This window comes from Colius striatus, chromosome 17 (assembly GCF_028858725.1).
Source record: "Colius striatus isolate bColStr4 chromosome 17, bColStr4.1.hap1, whole genome shotgun sequence".
NCBI classification, from domain to species: domain Eukaryota; kingdom Metazoa; phylum Chordata; class Aves; order Coliiformes; family Coliidae; genus Colius; species Colius striatus.
This window is the reverse complement of record NC_084775.1, coordinates 11,855,245-11,878,497: the sequence shown is the minus strand read 5'-3', so window position 1 is coordinate 11,878,497 and position 23,253 is coordinate 11,855,245. Positions and strand designations below refer to the sequence as shown.

The 23,253-nt window shown below is 42.6% G+C and overlaps 1 protein-coding gene across 6 annotated transcripts in view; it reads left to right on the top strand.

The window, feature by feature from the left end:
* The window catches only part of GLT1D1 (glycosyltransferase 1 domain containing 1), a 59,145-nt gene extending 53,887 nt beyond the window's left edge, over positions 1–5,258 (top strand). For 5 of the 6 annotated variants that reach the window (XM_062010024.1, XM_062010022.1, XM_062010021.1 and 2 more), the window contains one exon: positions 3,218–5,258. In XM_062010024.1, the coding sequence (XP_061866008.1) occupies positions 3,218–3,364 (147 nt within the window). In that variant the 3' untranslated portion in view covers positions 3,365–5,258. Of the gene's footprint in view, positions 1–1,644; positions 1,718–3,217 lie in introns of those variants that run through there. The other variant, XM_062010023.1, reaches the window with a different exon arrangement.
* Positions 5,259–23,253: the final 17,995 nt, after the last annotated feature.

Sequence of the window (23,253 nt, the reverse complement as noted above, 5' to 3'; positions counted from 1 at the left end):
TGTTCTTTTATCTGCTGAAGCTGATATGAAATGGTTTAATTGTAGACTTACTTTCATTATATAAATAATATATTAACCAGGCAGCTTATTTTCATTATGGGGAAGCTGCAGCACTGCTGTAGTTCCTGTGGTAATTGAAGGAATATTCAGTCTTTTTGCTAGTTTTATCTCTCAGATACCTGCATTTCTGGCTCTCTGCAAGATATTATACAGAGTTTCTTTTAGGTACTATATGGGGAAGTTGACATTTTGTTTAAAGATGATTGATCTATTTGCCAGTAGAAAAATGTAATTATGAATGTTGCTGTTGAGTAATACCCGTGTTTGAAGTGAAGTACTGCCCATTAAAAGGGCACAGGTACTATCAGTTCTGGATGTATCTTAGATGACCTTCTCCCCTGTGTTATCTGGGTTGTGGCTAACTACTGAGGTTCAACTCTTCCACACTGTGTTTTTCTGCCATATGCATAGTAATTATATCCATTTCTGTATGTGAATAAAAGGCTTATTAGAAATATGGATGTCCCCCAAGTGGTAAGTTAGCATGCATATCTCCTCTTTAATTATGTCTGCTGAAGTGCATACCCTGATGTTTGATAATTGAAAAGATAATGTGAATTATGCCCCTCTTTCACAAGTGAAGCTCATTTCACATCTACAACAAAATATTAGAGTGCACAAATACCACTTGCACAAATACTTAGAGCATAGCAGCTGATCAAGCCCCATGTTACCACACTGCAGGTGATTTGTGTATCATGGGCCTCTGGAAAAGAGAAATTAAATGCTTAATTTTCTGAAAGAGCTCTGAGTTCTGAATGTCTGCATTCTGCAAGTGGGACCTCATTCACCAGACTTACCACAAAACCACAACTGAAATGCAAGTCAGCTGTAGTTATGAGAGACACCTGAAAAATGAAGTTACTGCTATGTAAAGCTGAGCATCCAAAACTGAAAACAAGAGAAGCCAGCTGCTGGAAGTGTATGAGGCAAAACCCAGATAAGTCACAGTGAATCTTCCCATTGGCTTCCAGTCAGATTGCAAGTGACTTGTAGGTGGTCACATTCGATTAGTAGAAGTAGTGGGGATAAAGCTGAGCTGAGAAGTCCTTGTTCTCCAGCTCCTGTTTTTTTCCCTTTGCTCTTCTGCAGTTTCACAACTTTCATGCTTTGGACTCGGTTTGGCATTTCCCTGAAATTCTCCCCAGCCTTGAATGCTGTAATTGTGAATAAGGATCTCATTTCTTCTATCATTTACATGTTTCCAAGTTTTTGTCCTCTCTATCCACATTTTAAAAGAAAGCTAATAGGACTACCTGTCAAGAAATGTTTCATTGCTGCTTCTGGTCTTAGGTCATTTACATAAATTATTTTTAAACATTACTTTAAATAAAATCCTCCACAGGAGCATAAAATTAAAGTTGGAGTGTAGTTCAGTGTGAACAGTATTTATTACTGTGATTATACAGGCAATTGGATGAAGGCAGCATAAGTCATGTAAGATTTTCCCCACCTTCCCTGTTCTGTATTCTTGGCAGCCATGGAGGAAGGAAATGAACGTGTCTCTGGAGTCACTGGCTACATCTGCAGTGTCTGATAGACCCAGACTTGGGGCACTCTCAGACCTCCTTTGTCTTCTTTTAGGGTCAGTCTCACAGGCAGTCAGGAAACAGCCTTTGAAACTGAATACCATGCTTAAATTAGGAGGCACCTGAACGCGAGGTAGGTGTGGGTGGAAAGCAGTCTGGATACACAGCGTGTGGCCCTTATTCCAGGGACCAACCTTTCAGTGCTGCTTGAACAGAACAGAGATTACAAGCAGTGCTGATTTCATGTCAAATAAGGGGTTATTGTTAATATGCATGGGTGAAAATCATCTTATTCTAGAACCTAGTTACAAACCATTCCAACAGAACTGATGTGAATCTCTATTTGTATTTCACAGCAGTGTTGCGTATATTGATAGTTTGTCTTGTCAGGGAGAGTCAAAGCACTGACTCTAACATGTTCAATGTGATTTCACATATCAGTGTTTCCCAGGGGTCATGTTATAGTTATGTATTATGCATAACCATCACTCACATTGCAACAGCAACATTGATTCTGTGGTAACCAAAGCCTTTGTGCCTGTGTATGTATTTATATAGACTGTGTACTCGGTTCTCAAGCATAGTTTGCTGGTTAACCTAGTGTTGATAGGAACTCTGGTCTTATTTGTGATATTTCTTTTCACAGCTGACAGATTGTGTAAATAATTTATCTCCTTCTCCCATCTTTTTTTGTCCCCCACGTCCCTCTGCACTGATCTTCACTACCAATTGTGTAGGACTGCATTATCTTAATTTTCCATTGCCACACTGTCTGCTTTTCTGAGCTGAACCAAGACACAATTTTGCAAAGATCTGAGCACATTTATAATCAAGCTGAAGTATTGGAAGTTGTCTCTTGATAGAAAATTAGACCAGCTGCTCAGAATAGATTAGTTCAGACATCAAATCTCCTTTCACATGTGTGAAGTTCACAATTTTTCTTCCCTAGAACTAAATTAGAGTGGCACAGGGGCAGGCAGAGGAATAGTTGTAATCTGTGAGGTCTTGTATTTTGCCCAGGAAAGTTAAAAGAAAGTCATAAATGGCTTTTTTGCAGAGTTTGTTGAGCTAAAGCTGCTGTATCTGTTGCTGACCAGATGCAACTACTCCAGAAGAGCTTGGTGCTGCCTGCCTGCTCATATCTTTATACTCTGACTATATTTACATAGTCAGTTTTTCAGTCTTACCATAAAATGAACTGAAGATGTTACTGTAGCAAGGAGGTATAAGTTTAGCTGAGCAGAGATCAAACATCTGATGCCAGTTGTCCTCCATGCAGGAAAACAGGTGACTTATTTAAATTATAACCAGCTTGGTTTTCTACCACTTGGGTAACCAATCAATTGTGATATCATTAAATGTGTTGCTGACATTCATTTTAATGCTTTTAGGATTGTCTTTGATTTTAAGTGTCTTGGTGGGCTGCATAAAATCATATATAAAAGATTTATTGTTCATTGTATATAAAGAAACTACAGTACTTGGCCTTGAAAAATGACTTTGAGCAGCTTCATATATTGACTCAGAGCTGAAGTGCCTCACCAGAATCAAGGTACAGGTACCAGCTCTTTTGGTATCTCCAGAATTCAAGGAACTTTTAATTTAGTATTTTCTTTATCTTTTTTCAGGAGTTTGTTGTGCTGTCTAAGAGTTTGATGAATGACCCCATTATGGAAAGAGAAATGGTAACAAGGGCCAAAGACTACGTGAAGAAACATCATTCATGGGAAAGTGAAAGAAAAACCTATCAGAATCTAGTCCTAATGCTCCAGTGAATTGCAAGACTACAGTTGATACCCAGCAGCCTACATAGTGCACTTTAATGAGGGATATGTAATTAGATTTGGGTTTCTCTTGGTTTAATTTTAGAAGGGATAGTGAGACGTATTCTTAGTCTCTTCAAACATTCCAACATCACAGGAGTTGCCTGCTACTTCAAGCTATCAAATTTATGTAATTCAGCACTCTGTCTCTACTGTACCAATTCATCACAGACTGGGATCATTTTGTGAGATCACACAGGAGAATATGCTCCTTGAGCAGACACGAAATTTTTGTTGTAAGGCCTCACAGGGAGGATGATTTCTTGCACACAGCTCAGCACTCCACCACCTAGAGCTTACATCATGATGTTGTGATCATGTTGCATTCTGACCAAACTGCAGTAGCAGTTTTCTTTCCAGTTGTTACACCATCTGAATGTATTCAGGTACATGTGACATGCACACACATGTTCATAAAGCTGGGATTAGTTATCTAGAGTATGAAATTATTGAGAGGAGGGCTTTCTTAACACTGGAAGATCAGCATACCTATTGCCTGCATAATGATGAAAAGGGGCCAAAAAGAAGACACAGTGTTGATGTTTGGGGAATGTAAGGACTATAGGGCATGTTTTTTACTACCCTCAAGTTACTGAATTGCTTTCAGATAAGCTGATATGACCAAATAGTACTATGTCTGCATTTTCTCTTGGGTCCTGGGACTAGAGCAGGAAGATTGGCACAGCCCCTGACGGCCATACATGGCTTCAGATTCCAGAACTGCACAGTGCTGCCTGCAGCAGTGAGATGTGCTTGCAGACAGAGCTGCTTTGGTACATAAACTACCTCTTAGTTTACCATTTTCTTTGGTACCTCTGAGATTTACTTATTTACTAAAATATTTATGAGTGCTATAAAAAGGGATGAAGGCAGGGGGGGAAGTTATTTTCAATTTACTGTGTATTTTGGTACTGTTTGTTCTCATTTGTAATTTTGAGGATCTATTGTAATATACCACAGTAGGCTACTTTAAAGTGAGACTTAACTGTGCTTGAAGACCATACTAATCATTTCTGCCAGCCCAGCAGTTATGGACAGAAGCTCGGAAAGGTGGGGGCTGGAAGGGCCCTCCAGAGCTCATCCAGCCCAATCCCCTGCTAAAGCAGGTTCCCCTCGATCAAGGGGCACAGGAACGTGTCCAGGTGGGTTTGGAAATCTCCAGAGGAGACTCCACACCCTGCCTGGGCAGCCTGGGCCAGGGCTCTCTCACCTCAACAGTGACAAAGTTTTTCCTTGTGTTCCAAGGGAATTTCCCATGTTCCAACTTCTGTCTGTTACCCTTTGTCCTGTCACTGGTCCCTACAGGACAAAGCCTGGTCCCATCCTTTCAACATTCACCCTTTAAGTATTTATAAGCATTGATAAGATTTCCCCTCAGCCTTCTCTTATCCAGCCTAAACAGCCCCAGGCCCACAGCATTTCCTCCTCAGGGAGATGCTCCAGTCCCCTCAGCATCTTGGTAGCCCTTCACAAGCCTCTTTCCAGCAGTTCCCTGACTCTCTTGAACTGGGGAGACCAGAACTGGACACAATACTCCAGATGTGGCCTCACCAGGGCAGAGTACATGTCTTTCAATCCATAACTGGTCATCAAAGGATGTACATTTATAGAGGGGGAGTAAAAATGGTTCATATTTTTAACTACTTGTTATTAGGAGACTCTTTTTGCTTTGTGGAAGCTTGATCCTGACCCTAGTGAGAACCAGCGAGATGCTCTCTATTGATTGGAATGGCTACTGTGACAGACTTTTCTTTGTAACAATGAAGTTCACTGTCTATTTTAAACTTTCCTCTTTAATTTTGATGTTTTGCAACTGTTGAGACAATAAACAAGAAAGCAATTTAAATGGTGTGTATTGACTTCTCCAATATTTCCTCCTTATATATTGTAATGGGCTTCTGCTCAGCGTTACCTTCAATAACACAGTCCTCAAGGGGCAAAACTGCCCTGATTTGAAATCCAAGAATTGCTACATTCCCTTTTCAGCACATTTTCCCCCAGTATTTCTGGCATGTCCTTTGAGGTGCTGGGATGTAAGTACATCTACACTAGCTCTTGGTTTAAAAACCACCAGCCCAAATCTATTATTGAACAGTTTCTCAATCTGCAACTGAATCAGCCTCATCTTTGTAACCAGTGGGTAGTGAGGCCTCTCATCAGATTGCAGCATCTCTTTTGGCCACAACAAACTAAGTACTAAAGGAGAAACCCCTACAACATGAATTTTCAGCATGACATATATCTCATGGGACCTTTGCAGGCAGTAGGAAAAAAGAACAAGACCATTTAGAGCTAACTGAGCTGGCTGCAGGGAGCCCTGTTCCTCTCAAAACATCTCTCACATCTCCTCTGCCAGTGTATCTCTGATGATCTGCTTGTTTGGCTTTGATCCTTAGCCACTAACCCACCCCCTTCCTACAGTGTTGGTTGTCTTCTGAGCCATGCAGATTATTAAAAACAAGTAAACAAACACACACTGTGGGACAGAAGCCAAAGCATTGAGCTAATGGAAAATTATTAGTAACCCTAATGATTAGAAAGCTTTCTCTAAAGTGTAATACATTTATTACCATGCTTCAAGCAACTAAATACACTGCTCTGGATTTTGTGCTATTTCCAGCAAAACAAAACATGTTCAAGTGAGAAATTCTGCTACACCCTCAGAATGTAATTAACATATGATTTTTCAGGCTGTATTTAATCTATAAATACGAAATCTGCATCTGGGAAGCAGCATGCTCATTTGCATGTGATAACCATACCAGAAGCACAAACAACCCTCTGCAATATATGCATTAAGGGGGGAAAAAAAACCCCCAAACCCAGAGAAACCAACCAAAAGAGTGGTGAGCTCAGCCCTCAGGCCCGTTTTGCAGTCATCAAACCAGGCAGCGTTCATCAATCAAGGGCATTCGGCTTTGATACCGTTTATCACATGGGTTCGTGTTCTGCAACACGAAGCCTGTCTATTAAGGCTAAAAGGTTGGGGCAACAACTGCTGGGGAATTTCATCATAATCAATTGCTTTTGAATTTATGTTTTAAATTTCATCCAATCTTGTGTTTCAGGCCCATAAATATTCAATGAGTCTTCTAAGACCTTGTAAAGAAAATATTAGGCCCGTGCAAGCAATTTTAGGTATAATTATCTTTCAAGCAACTTCACTTAAATGATTTTATATTGAAGAATGATGCTTTTGTTGTCCTGCAGCTCTAATTGTAGTATTTATCTTCCCCCTTCAAAGCCCCATTTCTTATCCTAGGAGGTTTTTAAGCAAAGCACACCTGGATGAGATACAGATACAGCTCCAAAAATAGCACTTGTTCCGCTCACAGGAAAAACCTGCATTGTGCATTAACCCCATGGTGAATTCTGTATTTCAGGACCTTAAACTGTACTGTTAATTAATGCAATTACATGCATTTTATTTTGCAATTAATTCTGCCATTGAATCCACAGGAACTGAATGAAAGCAATGGGTACTACTATGCACTTTCCTTTCTTGGCACAATTACTTCAGGAGTGGAGACAATTTGGTAGTGTGTGGCAAAACCCAGATAGAGACTGTGGTGTGTGGAATGAGAGCTTCTCAAATCAGGATTTCATTTTATTCAGCCCTTAAGCACACCTATTCAAACTTTTAGAGGTAGTTTCTGCATTCCCATTACAGACTTAACCAGCACATGCCATAACAACACTGATACTGAGTCTTCCTATTTTTGTCTTCTCTAAGGCAAAATGTAACTGTGGGCCTAAACCAGCAAGGATTTACCAGGAACTGCTCTTGCCCCTTACAAAGGGTCTCAGAAAGAAGCCAGGGGGGCCTTTTCTTCCCAGAGTGAACACAAAATTCATCAGGCTCTTGTCCTTTGCCAATGGGGCAATCAGCAGCTGTCCCTGAACAGCAGCCTTTGGAAAACTTCACATACTGCTCTGAACTCAGCAATAACCAGAGAGCCTCAGAGATGGGCTACACAACATGTCTGGAGGGAAATAGTGTAGTCTGATAGAACTGGGGAAGGATTTAGATCTGTATCTCTAAGGATTGAAAGAAAACAAAGTCAAGCTTTTCTCTTTGGACTCATTGGAGCTCATTTTAGAAATATTGAGAGCATTTCCGACATCAGAAATCATGAATGGAACAAAAAGCAGTGAAGGAACGAGCTGGAGGCTGACTATGGCCATAGGGACAGTAGCACAGTCTTGCAGTATTTTACAAAAGACTATATGTAAGGAGACACAGAATTAAAGTGACATGGCATTTAGAGCATTAGCAGCTTAAATGCATCTTTTGCACATGTTACAATAGCTACTGGGGCTGTAAAGGCTTGCAGGACTCCAACATGCTCAGCCACGATTGTGTTGGTAGCTTGGCTGAGTCAACAGCTTAATTGAGAGCCCTTTGGGATGCCACTTGTAATCTGATACTGACCATAGTGATTTCAAGTTCTAACAGAACCTCAGCACTCCAACTTAGCAAAAGGCAGTTGCTTGGTGATCTCCAGGAAATTAGCTTTGATGTTTTGCTATTAACCTTCCTGACACACCAGGACTTAAAGAAAACTGTCAAAAGAAAATGTTCTTTTATATTATTGGAAAATTTCAAAGTATTTGTGCTCCTTCTGCAAATCATTTAACCATCAGCTGAGCCTTGGTATTAAGCAATCCAAACATCTGCAAATGCTACCTTTATGTTTAATGAATGCACAAGTACTTCAGTCTTCTTTTTCCAACATATTATGTCCTATCTATTTGGCTCCTAACCCATTCTTTCCCTTTCTCCCCTCAGTCTTTTTAAATCTTTTGGTCAAGAACCATTCCACACAGAAATAAAGAAACAGTTTTGTCAAAGGCTTGTCAGAGGAGATGGGTGCTTCCATGTGGAAATCAATCATTTAATGGCTCACTGGGATCTGAGCAGTTTTTTTCATTAACTTGTCCAAAGTAATTTCATCACTCCAGAATTTATTTCACTGCCACCCTTCTTCTGTGTACTTGATCCAAGCCCAGTTGCTTTAATGTTTGAAACTTAAGCCCCATATAAGAGCAGGTCTCTACAGCCTGAGCTGCCATCACCTAGTACCTCCTTGCACATATCCCCAGGATGCCAAAGGTACCTTTAAATCTGCCTGATATAGCCAAAGGAAAGTTTGATCTTCCAAAGTCTAATTATACTTAGAATTTTAGAGTAAATGGTATATGGTTACTAATATAAAAGCAACCTGTAAGGTAAAACCAGGGCTTCTGAGTTTTTAAAAACAGTCTCAGTTTTCTAAAGGGTGGATAATTGTCATGTGCAATTTAAATCTCTTTAAAAGAACCATATTTTCATTAAGTAACTATTCCATGTCATTCCTACATATAATTGTAGGTATTAAATACTGGGTGCACTTGAAATCTCTCATCCTTTCCCAATATACAGGCCAGCATTTGTTTTGTCTGGTGCCTGAAAAACACAAATCTAGCAATTCCTTTCCCCTAAAGCATTACCATGAAGCTCATCTAAAACATTTGTTTAAAATTAAACAACACATTTTAATGAGAACAGCAAAGAACATCTGGTTGCTGAGAAATCATAGTTATGGATGCCTGACCTGGAACACCATTTAAGATACCCCTACAGCACCCTTTAACCCTTCCTACTCCAGAAGCAAGTTGTCTCACCTCTTTGTCTACATTTTAATATGCTCTTTACATTGCAATTGCCTTTCTTGTGTACTTCAGCACAAATCTCCTTAAGACCTAAGTCCAGCTAGAACTATAACCTTACTGGATAGAGGTCAGTTGTTTCATTTGTCTGATTCAATCAAGTTACATCAGGCATTGAAACTAAATGCCCTTGGACTGCTTCAAAAATTAATCCCTGCTGTTGGAAAGTTGTGCTGTTATTTTAGTGGCTTTAATGAAGTGAAATGAATTATGGAATCTTTAATTTAACTTGAGTAATATATCAAAAGCTTATATGCTTGGAGCATGCCCTTTGCTATCCCTTACTGCCTCCCAGCTTCTAACTTTCTTTTCTATCAAAAATCTGTTTAAGGAAGAAGTCACCTGAAATCACATAAAAAAATATCACATCTAAAAGTCTAAAGTCATTGTACATGCACATAAAAGAGAGAATTATTGTAGATTAACAAGAATATATATTAAGAAATATATAAACTCCTGCTTCACTTGCACAAAAGTTGCCACCTTGCATCTCCCACTACAATGCATGCATAAAACACCTAAATGATGTCTGTGCTTTCCAGAGGCAATTCATCCCCCTACCCTTGGCACTAGGCCTCAGTGCTTCTGAGGAGGGAAGAGGCTCCAGGCTATCTGTATGGCTTTTAGCACAGCTGGGCTCTGCTCTAAGGGGGAAATAATAAATACTATTGACAGAAACTATTGGCAGTAAATATTAGCTCCATATCCCTGCTTGTGCACCTGATATAATACAGCAACAGTTATCTTAGAAGCAAGGTAAGGCAGTAAAGATAACACACTATATTGAAGTAGTAAAGCTCTCAAATATTGGTACAAAATATTAGCACTTCAGTCCCTATTTAGAAGCCCATCATGGAATTCAGGCAGACTGTGACACCGTGGTGGCATTACCTCTCACTCCTCAAACAACATCAGGAACTGTTGGGTTACAAGGTGCTATCTGACATGAATAAAGGCATGAAAGGCAGCCTCACACTTTGTAATGTGGTTTAAAAGAAGTCTGTCTGGGCCAAGTAATAGTGACAACAGTATTTACAGACTGCTCTGCAAGTCAGGCAAAAGTGTTGCATCTTTTTTCTGTATGATGATGCAAAGTAAGAGGCAATGGGGAAATGTAATAACCATTTTCTGGAATAGGAGAACATTAGTATGACATGTTCTGAATAGTCATCATCTTTGAATACCATTTCACTCGCTTTTTGATCTCAGTATGACCCTAGTAATGATTCTGATCTCAACAGGTTTAGAGGCTTTCACGAAGCCCGGAGCTCATCTTCACTTTTGTGCTTACTGTTTCTTACTGATTACATCTCTCATTGTTGCAGCCTTGGGAAATGCTCCAAGGTGTCCCTGGAATATTATGCATCTAGGTACCCAATGCATTTTCCATCCTTTTTAGTTACTTTTCTGTAGCTTAATGAGATCATTTTTCTCTCCCCTCCACTCTCAAAACCTTTGTCCGCGCGTGTCATTTGTTTGAATAAAACATCAGGGTGTGTTTAAGCTTGCACAGGGGGAAGTCTCTCAGTCATCACTGTTAAGGTAACATTGTCCCACAGTGATGCTGCTTCTGTCCTTTTATCCTGCTGCTTGCCAAGCTGAGATTTTGAAAACAGGCAGCTCTACAGCAGGATCAAGTCACCTAGCCCAGCTCAGACACTGGATGCCCTTTGCAGCAGAGCACAGGGCACTTTGACTGCCGAGAAGGGGGAGCTGTAGTCATGCCCATGGGAAAAACATACAGGGAAAAACACAAGTGAAATGGGAAAGTCAGCCAAAGTAAAAGTGAAAAAAAAGAGGTGTGTCCTCAGCCCTTCTCTCTGCCAAGCAGAGGAAGCTTGGAAGGATTAGTACTGGTGTCTTTCCAGAAGTTTGCATTTGTTTTGAGGATAAGAAGACCAATTTGCAGAACTGTAATTCCCTTCCCCATCAGCTTAGATTGCAAACCAAGGATTTTTTTTTTTCTTAAAAATGCCTTTTAGACTCTGTTCTGTGGGCCTGGGATCTCCTGATAACTGATGGCTGCACATGCCCCTACAGGTCACTGCAGGAGCTCCAGCCTGCTAATACTGTTGTAGCACTCACTTGAGTTTTGCCAGTGCAATGCAATATTGCTCTACATGTCACCACAGAGGACAATGGAGCAGATCAGGGGCCTGAATCATTGCCTGGAAGGGAACATATCACACAGTCATTCACTGGACTAGAATAAATCTTCTGGTCCTGGTCTATGATCTCTCTGCAGCCCAGTAAACCACAGTGGTGTGACTTTTCTTGGGGCTGAATGCAAATGCTTGTTCCTAAGGACCAGGTTGAGACTGCTGAGACCAACTGCTTTCATCCAATTAAAAGAAAGGTTCATCATACAGTTGGCTGCACTGCATCATCCCAGCTTCAGCAGGCTTTAAATGGAAGGGCCAGTCTAAGAGACTCAGCCTCTACCAACCCTGCACTCCTACCTCCTGCTGCCAATACCAGTAAAGCTAAATCCCATTTTTATACAGGAGAAATTGATCCTCAGGTCTGTAGCTTTTGAGCAGCAGTCATTAATTCTCGTGGATGGCTCCAATTTATGTGTCTTGTTTAATGTCTCCAGTCCCAACTCCAGGCAGTTAATTGAACCAGTACATTAAAAGCCATGTAAGGGAGACATGCAGAGGTTCAGCTGGCATCTGTGGAGGATGAGCAGCTCAGGGCAAGGTGGGAATGTTTCACGTGACACTGACTTATCTCAGAAGAGGCCAAATTCCTGAACATAAACTCCAAAAGCAAGGAAGGGATGAAGGTGCCATGTCTGAGCCCGTCTGGCAAGAAGGGGCAGTGATAGGTGGCAATTGGTGCCAGTGATGGACACGCAGCATCTCAGCTGAGGAGAGAGAGAACAAGTGCTTATCCTGCCTGCAAAGAAACACACAGAGGCAATCTTGGAGCCCTGGAAGAGAAATGAATCCTCAGCAGGGGAATTTCTGCATGAAGATAAACAGGAACTGATTTCATCTAATCTACTTTATGGTTAGCAAGATTAATCTCACCTTCATGTGAGAATCTCATAAATATAGAACACCATTTGTCCAGGTTTCCCTTCTGGTCAGTGGAAAGCCCAGGCCTCATCAGAACAACAGTTCATCAATGCAACCTGAGGATGAGTCACCCAGCAAAGGTTTTTGTCCTATTAAAAGGAGGGCAAGACCTTTCCAACACCCACGTGTCACTAAGATAAATTCCACCCCAGAGTCAGATACTCTCTGACAAGGGCTTCAGAACTGGATGACAGAATCTTTTTATAGCCAAACACCTGAAGAAGGAGCCACAAGAAATAGATCCCCTGGAAGTGAAAAAGCTCTGAGTTCTTGAGAACTCTGCAGGCAAAAGCAATAATCCTGCATGTGTGGCATGTGCAGGGTTATTGTCATGTGTGCACCAGTAGGATAGCAGCAAAAACAGCTGCAGATATGTGGAAGCATCTCTTGATCTGGACTGGGCATCTGTGTGAGGGGTACAGTCAGTCTGATGGCAAAGCTAATAGGAAGAGCAGGCAATGCTCTGCATTCATCCACTGAAACCAGCTACAGGTCACGAGCACAAATATTCCCCAGGCTCTAGCCAAACTTGCCTTTTAATCCTCAATAGCACTTTGTTTCTTTTAGTGCTTCAGTATTTAAATACATTTTAAGCTATTAATAAATGCATCAGTTTTGCACTTTGAGTCATTAATGATTGAGCAAGATAAACTTACTTTAAATAAAACTTTTTGCTTCTGTCTGTTGGAAGGGAGAGCAACAGGAGCTCCTGAATAGAAAAGCAATGACAAGGGAACATTGGTGATGCTTTCCCTGCTTTTCTCCTTTTCCATTGCTAGTTTTCCCTGCACCACACTCCAGGGTTAGAACCTCTCTGCCTTGTAGTCTGAAATAAGTGAGGTTTTGCTTTTAATGAGAAAAGTCAGATTTTGTTAAGGCAGTGTTAAAATTCAATTACATTGTTTTATGTGTGACTGAGTATCCCTGTACACAAGAAATGAAAACTACACTTTCAACAATGTGTGTCGACTGGCGGATTAAAGAGGATGAGCCTTGCAAAGACATTTTTGAAGGACATTAATGGCTTAGACCTTGAGTTCAGGCTTGGGGAATGCAGAATACCAAATAGGTTCCAGGTTGCAAGCAGCTTTTGTGTGTGCCTTTGCTCTGAGGCACTGGGGCCTGATTTTCAGTGGAATTCCCATCTCCCCCCGATTTCCCTAAAAACCTTGTCTGAGCGGTACATCTCTGGAATCGAATCTTTGTGTCACTTTGTGTTCTGCTTTAAACCTAAGGATTTTAATAGTTCCATCTCTCTGGCTCTCATGTATCTTTCAAGAAAACAGACAATTCAGAGAAATGCAGATTTTGCAGCGAAGAGCTGTCGTGACAAGCACATTGTCATCTCCCTGTGACATCACTCGGCACGTAGCCACAGAGCCAAAGGCTCCATCTCTGGCCCTGAATACACCAGCTTCTCCATGTAGTGAGGGGATATGTGTGGGCTGACACAAAAGCTGCAAGAACCCATTCACAGAGGAAGCAGATTAACACCCTAAGCCACAAAATCATTTCCATTGTGTGTATGTGCAACTGCGTGAGCAAAATATCCATGTTTTGCTGTGTATTATGCCCCATTATTTTGGAATACAATAGTTCCCTTGGCATTAGTACTAAATGAATGGTAAATTCATTTCATCTGGAAAACTAAACAAACAAGCACTAACAATGGGAATAAATCAGATTGCTGCAGTGCTTTCAAGGAGTTGGTAAAAATAATATTTTAATTAAATAACTCAGCTGTAAGTGCCGTGAACTACTGGGAAGGTTAAGGCTAGGGCTTGGTGTTCTAGTGAGAAAACACACACAATTAGTCCAAACATGCAATTTCACCCCCACTGCTTGCCTCAGACTGAAATCAGAAGATGGCAGTCTGAGTTCCTATCCCTACTACCAAGTTGAAGCCACCAACACAACAAAGATTAAGCCATTTAGCATCAAAATGTGCAAGGCTATAGGAAAATGACTATGGCTAGACTGCAGTGTTTTACTCCAAAATAAAGTCTGTTTGTTTGGCTTGGTTTGCTCCAAAATGAGGAATAAACCCACTTGAACACTCTGGACTGGTGCTTGTGAGACGTGGCCTCAGGTCTGTGCAGCACAGCCTGCCTGGTGTGGCCAAGCTCTCACAGCAGATGCCTGTGCCTGTTTTGTGGCAACACTGCAGGGCAAGTGGAGCTGGACAGTCTGAGCTGCCCAAACATGGTGATGCTGAAACCCAAAGCGAGTGCTGCAGGTAACACCATCCAGATGTGCTCTGGAGTTTAGCTCTGATGGATTTAGAGCTCACTGAGGTCTGTGGGAATGGTACTGCAGGGCACTCTGTGTCAGGCCTTTTCATGGGCAACGAGTAATATTAGTTTGGAACTTATTCTCAGGTAACCTCAATGAAATGAGAAGTATACAGTCTGTGCATTTTCATCAGATTAGCCACTCCTTACCTTGCCTCAGACATAACATAATTCCTATTCAAAGGAATTGGGGCTGAATGAGAGCTGAGAATGTTATTTTTTGCCTGATTTTTCCACAGAGAGTCTTAATCAGAGACTGCCAGATTATGTTGTTGAGACCAAAACAAAGAACCACGTTCATCTAACTCAAATTTATGCAGAGCAGAGACCTTCTGACTTCCTACAGCCAGACCAGTGACAGCACTTGAGCCAGAGCAGTGTTTTCAGACAAACATCTGATTTCACCAGCAATAAACCTGTTGCAATCCTTGGTGACTCGTTCCCTCACTCTAAGAAACGTGTTTCTGCTTTTGCATTTGTACAGCTACAGCTTTATACCCTGATGGTCATGTCTTTGCCTATGGATTAAAGAGTCAGTTCAAATTTACATTCACCACATAAGTACTTAGAGGCTGTGATCAAAGCACCACATAAGCTCCCTTTGATACATGGCATGGATTGCACTCTTCGACTCTCCCTCTATGAGATGCTTTCCAATCTTTTAATCATTCCCCTGTCTGAATCCTCTGCAGCTCCTGAGCCAGCGTGAGTCGGAGGCAATGGCTGGAGCAGAGAGGAACATCAAGTCCTACACTTCTGAAAAAGTTTCACTACTCTTTTCTGCTGCCCAATATCTACTAAAGGCTTAAAACTCAGCACAGCTGTGCAGAGTAGAGTGGTCTGTTCAGGACACTGGCTTTAGCAGCTACTCAAAGCTGAGGATCAGACCCCTGCTCTGCCTCTGCTTCCCAAGCTCCAGCACTAACAGATTGGGCTGGCAGCCAGCTCATGACTCGGGGCATGTTCATCAGCTCCCCTTTCCAGGCAGCTGCATGGGACCAAGTTCTCTTTCCAGTTCATTGGTGCATAACTGCAACCTGAAAGTTGCAGTTCTAAAACCAAGAGGGGAATTAGCTCTCAGACAGGCTTTAAGATCATGAAACCTGTCTGTCCGTGACAGAGACCCACAACCCTGCTCTGTGCCTTTGGAAACTAGATCTGCAGCAGGAGTGTTGTCAGAAGCCTTTTAAGTCTGTTTAACAGCCTAAACTCTTCACTAGGAAACATCTAATGCCAAGTACACTAAAAGCAAACCAACCAAAAAACATGGTAATAAAAGCTAATCTTGATTGTGGACACAGAGTTAGAGGGTACTGATAACACAGATGATAGCTACAGCTTCAGATGTGGGAAAGGACTAAAGCAGCAACTGTCTTGGGAGTCATTGGAAAAAAAAATAAAGACAGACTTAATAAAATGGTGTTTGCTGGGCAAGAGACCAGCTGAAAGTGTTGCACTTTGCTGCAATAATAGAAAGAGGATATTCCTCAAACCACTTGGTTTGCAACTGCAACAGGCATTTGTAATTAAAGAATAATTAGCAGGAAGAGCTGGTGCCAGTGCTGCATGTCTGCTTTGCCCCCTGCCATGAAGCTGCCCACCCTCACAACCTCCCTGAAGGGCTGTGTCCTGGAATGAGGTTTGGCTGTGGCCCCCATGCTGCCCTGTCCATTGCTCACAGTCTGACCTGCAGAACTATCAAACCCACTTCCCTCTCTCTGCCCCAACAGGCAAATTTGTCAGTATGGAAGAAAAGAGGTTCATCACTGGGGAGATGACACCTTCCTCATTGCACCTGGCTCCATTGGCCTCAGATAAGGGCTGCATTTAACAAGAGTTGGTTGGTTGGTCTCCTGCAGTGATAAGTGCTGTTGGGGGGAAGGGTATATGTCCACGATATTCACAGAGTCACAGAATCAACTTGGTTGAAAAACATCTTTGGGATTATTGAGTCGAACCCCTAACCTCACACTGCCAAGCCCATCACTAACCCATGGCCCTCAGCACCTCACCTATCACATCTCTTAAATATCTCCAGGGGTGGGGACTCCACCACCTCCCTGGGCCCCTTGCTCTCCATTTGCCCCATGAGCCATCTGTAGGTCTCATTTGGAAATGAGTGGCACAAGAGCCCAGCCAGTGCCAGGCAGCCTGTGGGCAGGCTCAGCTGCAGAAGGATGACAGCCACAATACAGCTCACAAGGCTTTGAAAACCAAGCACTCACTGTGTAGTAATATTGTATATACCACGAATGAGAAAAGAATTCATCTGTCACTAGAGTAATCAAAATAACTGTTAACACAAGGAAAAACTCTGTGGAATAGTATTGTACACTGACTTTGATGGGAAACAGTGTTTCTGATACAGCAGGAGCAGACTTTTGTCTCATGAACCTCTGCTTTCCAGTGAGATCTTCAACTGACTTCTACATAAAGATTACAAATGACTCAAAAACTGGTTTAAGCTGCAATCACTGAAGTGTTTCCTTTCTCTCTTCCACACCAAATATTTAAATGACAATCTATTAAGAAATTGCCCCCTGGAAGTGGGACTGCCTTTTGGGGCTTGGAGCACAGACCATATTCCTCATTTCCTAGTCCCTCTGTGGTAATTTAACCTGAAGTAAACTAAGATGCAGATGATTAATTCACTTAGAGAAAAAGCATAAAAGAGCAGTTTTAATCACCTACTTCTATTATTTCCACCAGAAGAAGTTAATTTGAAGAGTTGCAAATGAAGTCTTTGGAGTCCAGCTTTACTTATTGAAGGGTATTTAAAAGGCAAAAAAACCCCAACCCTCCAAAATGTTACAGGAAACATTCTCATAAAACATTCTCCAAAACAAAGCATTTTGGTTTATAGTGAATATTCATTTCCATATGGAAAAAAAAACCCTAAAAGCCCCAACCACAGACTTTATGAGCTGTAACAACACTTACTTCTTGCCTTTTGGTGCCTCGTGCAGCTGCAGAGCTCAGATGTGATAGCAACTGACACGGTTAAAGAAAGGAACAAAAACCAGGTGGAAATTATTATTGCCTTGCTCTGTCTTGGCATCACAGGTGAAAGCAACTGTGATCATGTCAGATTCCCCCAAACACACAGCACGAGATGCTGAAACATCTCCATTAAGAGAAGTGAAACGCAACAGCAGCCACCATAAAAATAGAAGAAAAACCCTATGATGCTTTCCTGTATTGTCTGAATCACACACCAATTAGAGGTCAAAAACTGATCAGGGCTCCCCTCTCCAGCCCTTGCAAGGGGAAGCTCAATGTTTTATCATCAATGCTGTTCTCCCTGAGCTGCCCCCAGATATAACTGCCAGTGATGACTGAAGCACCATTGCCACCCATCTAGGCACAGCTTCCAGGGGACTCTAGGAAAAAGGCAAGCCCCAAGCCCTTTCTGCTAGCTAGTAAAAACCCAGCACCATCAAGAAGGCAAATCATTAACAATAACCTTTAAAAAGAAGTTGCTGTTAATAACTTGTTTCCAAGGAGCTGTCCCAGTCTCTCAACTAAATGCAATCAATGAATCAACACACAAGGTTCAGTTCTCAACCGTGCTCTGCATTTAGGGGCAAATATAGTCTAAACAGCCAAATAATCAGGCTACTCCCTCAATACATACAAAATTTATAGTCACTGCAATATTTCAGCAAAGGAGCTTTTTGAAGGAGGAACGGGCCACAGAGCAATTAGGATGAAAAAGAGTTTTGGCTGCCTTTGGCTCAGCAGCTCTCATCTGTCACAGAGGGAATTTATGCTGCTGCAGAAAGGCAGCAGCAGGAGGCTGGAGGAGAGCAGGCACCCCCAGCTTTTGGGTGTCTCAGCCATCAGGGGCTTCTCTGCAGTGCCAAATGTATGGAAATGACAAGCTTTTGTTAGTACTGCTGTCACAGAAAACAATAAATAATCAAGTCTTTACCTATCCCATCATCACAATTATTTGTTTCAGTCTCTTATTCACGGTACTTGTCCCAGAGCTTCATAAGTACGTTGCAGGAAGCAGTTCCCTTTCATCTGGCTGAAGGTTTCCTCAACACTGGGGCTCCTGTTCTGAGGCCTATGGGATTAACTGTTACAGGAATCCAGTCTGACTCCCCCACAGCTCTTTACTTCCAGACACAGTCTCAGAAAGCCTATTCTCCAGCAGAAAAGTTATAGCTAGTTGTTACTAACTCACTGAGATCTGAAGTTAACTCCCAGATTACCATTTGTTTTTCAGTCCCAACGATTACAAATCTTCCCTTGGGTGTTCTGCCTTGGATGATGAACAAGAAAGATAAATATAAGGACCAATAGGTGAAACCTACTGTCTGTTTACATACATTAAGTAAACATAGACCTAACTCTATTACTCCCATAAGCTTAATAATGTGCTTACAATGAAAAGCATGTGTGGTTACAGAGCCAGAGCCTAAGCTGCAGACACATTTCATTCCTGAGTGTTCTGGCCAAAACAAGTCCCACAGCCCCACGATTGCAATGTATTTGTTGGTTGGTGGAGGTTGTTTTACTTATTGCTTTTTATTCAGACAACCACCCACAAAAGTCTAGACTCCAACTCCCAAATGGCCAAGACACACTCCATCAGCTGTGGCTGTCCCCTTAGCCACAATGTTCTGACATTTTCATGTTAAATTGCCAGAAAGGATTTTCTGTGGCTAATTCAAGGAACAGGATGGGCTTCTCTGCAGCACACCTGGGCTTCACACAGGCTTCTGCCCATCACTCTCTCTACTTGCATGTACTGATCACTTCTTAGCCCTGCAGTCCTGGCTTCACTGACTACTCTGATCAAACCTTTTTGGAATTATTTTGCATTTCTTTCTTCATTTCTCCTACCTGCCACTGTTTTATGTTGCTCAAAAGTTTCTAGCAGCATCCTCAAACTTCAGGCAGGACTCATCACACTGTAACAGGAGTTCCAAAAACCTGTGAGATCTGATCACTTGGGTCTTGCTCACACCAGAAGTGATGCAACTTGTGACTGACATGGCTGTACCATCCCTTTGGTGCAACCACAGCCAGACTGGAGCACAGGCACTTCATACCCATACAGGGTGATTCACACATGGGAAAGGAAATCATTCAGCAGTGTAGGGCTTTGTAACATTTCATCTGTTCATAACAGTGACTGAAGAGCTGAAAACACTTTGCACATTCCTCCAAACTAAAATGGTGTGGAGTTAAAATGCTGCTGATTAGGCTTGACACTATTAGATTCCCACGTGCCACTCTGGAACATCACATTGGTTGATGCTTTGCTGCTTCCCAATGTGTTCAGTCTACATCTACGAAGCCTCTCCAGAAGTCAGCAAGAGTTTTCCCTTTCAGAAGAAAGTGCTGGGGCTGCTGAAAGCTGCTGCCTGGCCTGTGGTTCCTTGCAGGAAAGGGCATGGGAAATCTTGTAAAGCCAAACAGCAAGTGCAGGAGAGTCCTTATGATTTTATATCTTGGACTGTTGTTACAAGGAGGCAGGATAGAAATGTTGGGGAAAAAATGACCTGGGAAGAATTGCAGTGGGTTCATTTTCTGAGCTCCATAGTACCAAACTCTTTTCTTGAATATCTATCCTGCTCATGGGAGAGTCAGAGCTGCTGAGCCAAAGTCTACCCCTTACCTTGGAGCAATCTACAAGCCACATCTGGGAGAAAAGCTCTGACAAATTCTGTGGTGCCAGGAAAACAGCAGGCCCTGAGTAAACAGAGAGGCTGAGTTACATCAATCCCTCCTTGGATCACAAGCACTTGGAACATTAAAAATAAAACTCATGTGACTGATCTGTTGCATGTACGAAAACACTGAAAGGGCAGAGAGACTGGAGTTCATTTTTCAGCACTAGTAAATAAGTGGTTATATATCCTGTCTGCTCCTGCATAGCCACATGCTGCCTGTAAAGCTGTCTGCTTCTCTTCTTTGTTTGAGACTTAATTGTGCTGAGTCCCACAAATGATAGGCTTCAAGCTAGTTGTGCTGTTTTTATTTGGGGGGAAGAAGAAAGAGAGAGAATCTTGAGATCATTAAGTCATGATATAATTCATAACTATCACCTTCTATAGAAAACAAGTCTATTCCTCCACCTTCCCACACCCCACATTGTTGTTACATTATCTGTATGAGGCAGGCATTGGCAAGGAGATGGGGAGGAATGAAATGACAGGACATTGTAAGAGAATTTAATGAAGTGGCTCCAAATATTGTATCAAAATAAATGAAGTGAATAATGCAAGAGCTCATTGCAGGTCCCTTCTACAACAATAACTATTGTGTGAGCAGCACATCTGAGGAGATGGGGCCGGCCGAATGAATACAAAGGTGCCACTCCGGCACATTACAGAGCAGGGAACAATGGGCAGCCTCAATTGCTATATTTAATTTCAGTAATTCTTTGAATCCAGACACTCAGGAAGAAAATAGCAGGTGGTAAAAGAGGAGGAGGAGGAGGAATTATCAGCCTTTCTGATCTCACTTAACCGTTTTGCTGCTTCTTAGGATGGAGGAAAATGGGTTGATTGAATCTTTGAACTTCTGTGCTAGTCCATCGTGTGTTTTCAGTAGCTTGATGGCAGGCACCAGCAAGCTGAGCTGCTGGCCTTGCACTAGGAGCAAGACACTCACTTGGCACTTCCACTCACAAATTATCTGCCTTTTATTAAAAAGAGACGCAAGAACATGCAATAGAAATGGCTCAGAGCCAGGACATGGGTCTGCTGCCCAGCAGAGACTTCAGCCCTTATCTTCAGCCCTGAATCTGCAGTGGGTTCTGATGATGCATTGGACCTTCTGGGTTTGCTGCACTCAGCAGAGACCTCAGAGCTTCACATTTGCATTTGCAAATGTGGCTATGTATTTACATCCTCTTAATGACACGGGGTGGGGGGCACAATCCCCCTGTATTGGTGCAGTTGTGAGGCAGAGACTGTTATCTGAACACAAAACCAAGCACAAGAATTCAGACATTGGCGGGTTACTTGCTCCCAACTTAGTCTGCTTTCCTGTCTCTCTCAATAGCTCTGGGACACTGAGTGTCTGGCACAGAAGCCAGGGAAGGGTCTGGAGCACAAGTCTGATGGGGAGCATCTGGGAGAACTGGGGGTGATTAGTTTGGAGAAGAGGAGGCTGAGGGGAGACATGAGCACTCTTTGCAACTCCCTGACAGGAGGCTGGAGTGTGGTGTGGGCTGGTCTCCTCTCCCACATAATGAAAGACAGGACAAGAGGAAACGGCCTCAAGTTGCACTAGGGGAGGTTTAGATTGGATATTAGGAAGAACTTTTTCCCTGAGAGGGTTGTTAAACCCTGGAATGGACTGTCCAGGGAGATGGAGTCCCATCCCTGAAGGTATTTAATGGATGAGGTGCTGAGGGACATGGCTTGGCAGCATGAGGTGAGTGGTTGGACTCAAGGATCTTAAAGTTTGTTTCCAAGCAAAATTAGTCAATTCTACCCTGTCCTCTCCTCTGGCTTCTTGGAAAACATCTTTTTGGTTCTCTTGTCCATATGCAGTACTACTATTCTGGGAATGGCATTGGCCACTGTGAGAGTGCACAGTGCTGTCAGTAATGCTTTCTTTCAAGCTTCCTGCAGCCCTGTCTGTGCACCTTTTGTTGTTGGTCCTAGAAGAGGCTTCCCAGCTGTTCCCATAACACAGCAGCACATTCTGCAGCAGCCACCTCGAAGCAGCATCACTCTGCCAGCAGCCAGAGCAACAGGTTCCAATCAGCTCTGACAGCCAGAAACGGTGACGTTAGAAATTCAGGTGGGGAATCAGCAGCAAAAGCCATTCCAACTGTTACCTTTGCTTGTAAACGCTCCGGCTGCCTCTGCTCTCATTTTGTCTGACTACCTATGAGCCCTGGAGGGCTGGCAGAAAGAAAACAAGTGGTTGGCACCTACCCACCTCCTCCCAGCTTTGCCACCCACAGCAGGCTCAGCAAGCATCCTTCCCTCCTCGGAGAGACAGATCCTGCACCCGGCAGTGCTGTCCATCAAGCCTCTTCCTAACCCAATTGCGATTCACTGACAGCTTTACTTGCAAATTCCCTCTCTGTGCAGCTCATGCTTAAGAGCCTTAATATTCCTGCAGATTCAGAAAGGGGATTTCCAACAAGCATTAGGAAAATTAAACTTCTCAAGGGCTGTCTCAATCTGACAAGCTATTTCTAGCTCTTTTAAGTACGGTAAGTGAAAATATTAAAATGGGGGATGGGGAAGCTGGAGTAAGCAAATGATGAATTAAGGCTAGAAAGGAGGACAATGTAAGCCTACTTTGCATACACCTAAGGCATACATGTATGTGGAGAGACACACAAATACATGAATATGTATTTTTTTAAGGCTTCCTGCTGTCTTATAATAGAAAATGTTAATCTCCCACCCTTTGCTTCCCTCCAAAGCCAAAGCAGCAGATAACACTAATGAGTGGGGCATTTCCCTCAGAGGTTTGTGCTTTCCAATTGCATTAACACAACCAAGCACCAGTCCTCTTGGGTAGCAGATTAGGAGCTCCTGATTAAGCCAGCAACTTTTCACCAAAGACATTGTGCTTGTGGGAGCCTAACTGCAGGCCAGGCTCAGGTGAAGCACAGCCCAAGTCCTGCCCAGGCTGAGATGGGAACACTGGGCTCACTGGAAATCCACTGCACTGCTCCTCACTGAGCTCTGTTTTCAGGAGTAAGCTAGGCACTCTGCACTACACACACAGGCTGTCAACAGCTCACAAAGCCCAGGAATGGGAGTGCTTAGTGCTGTTG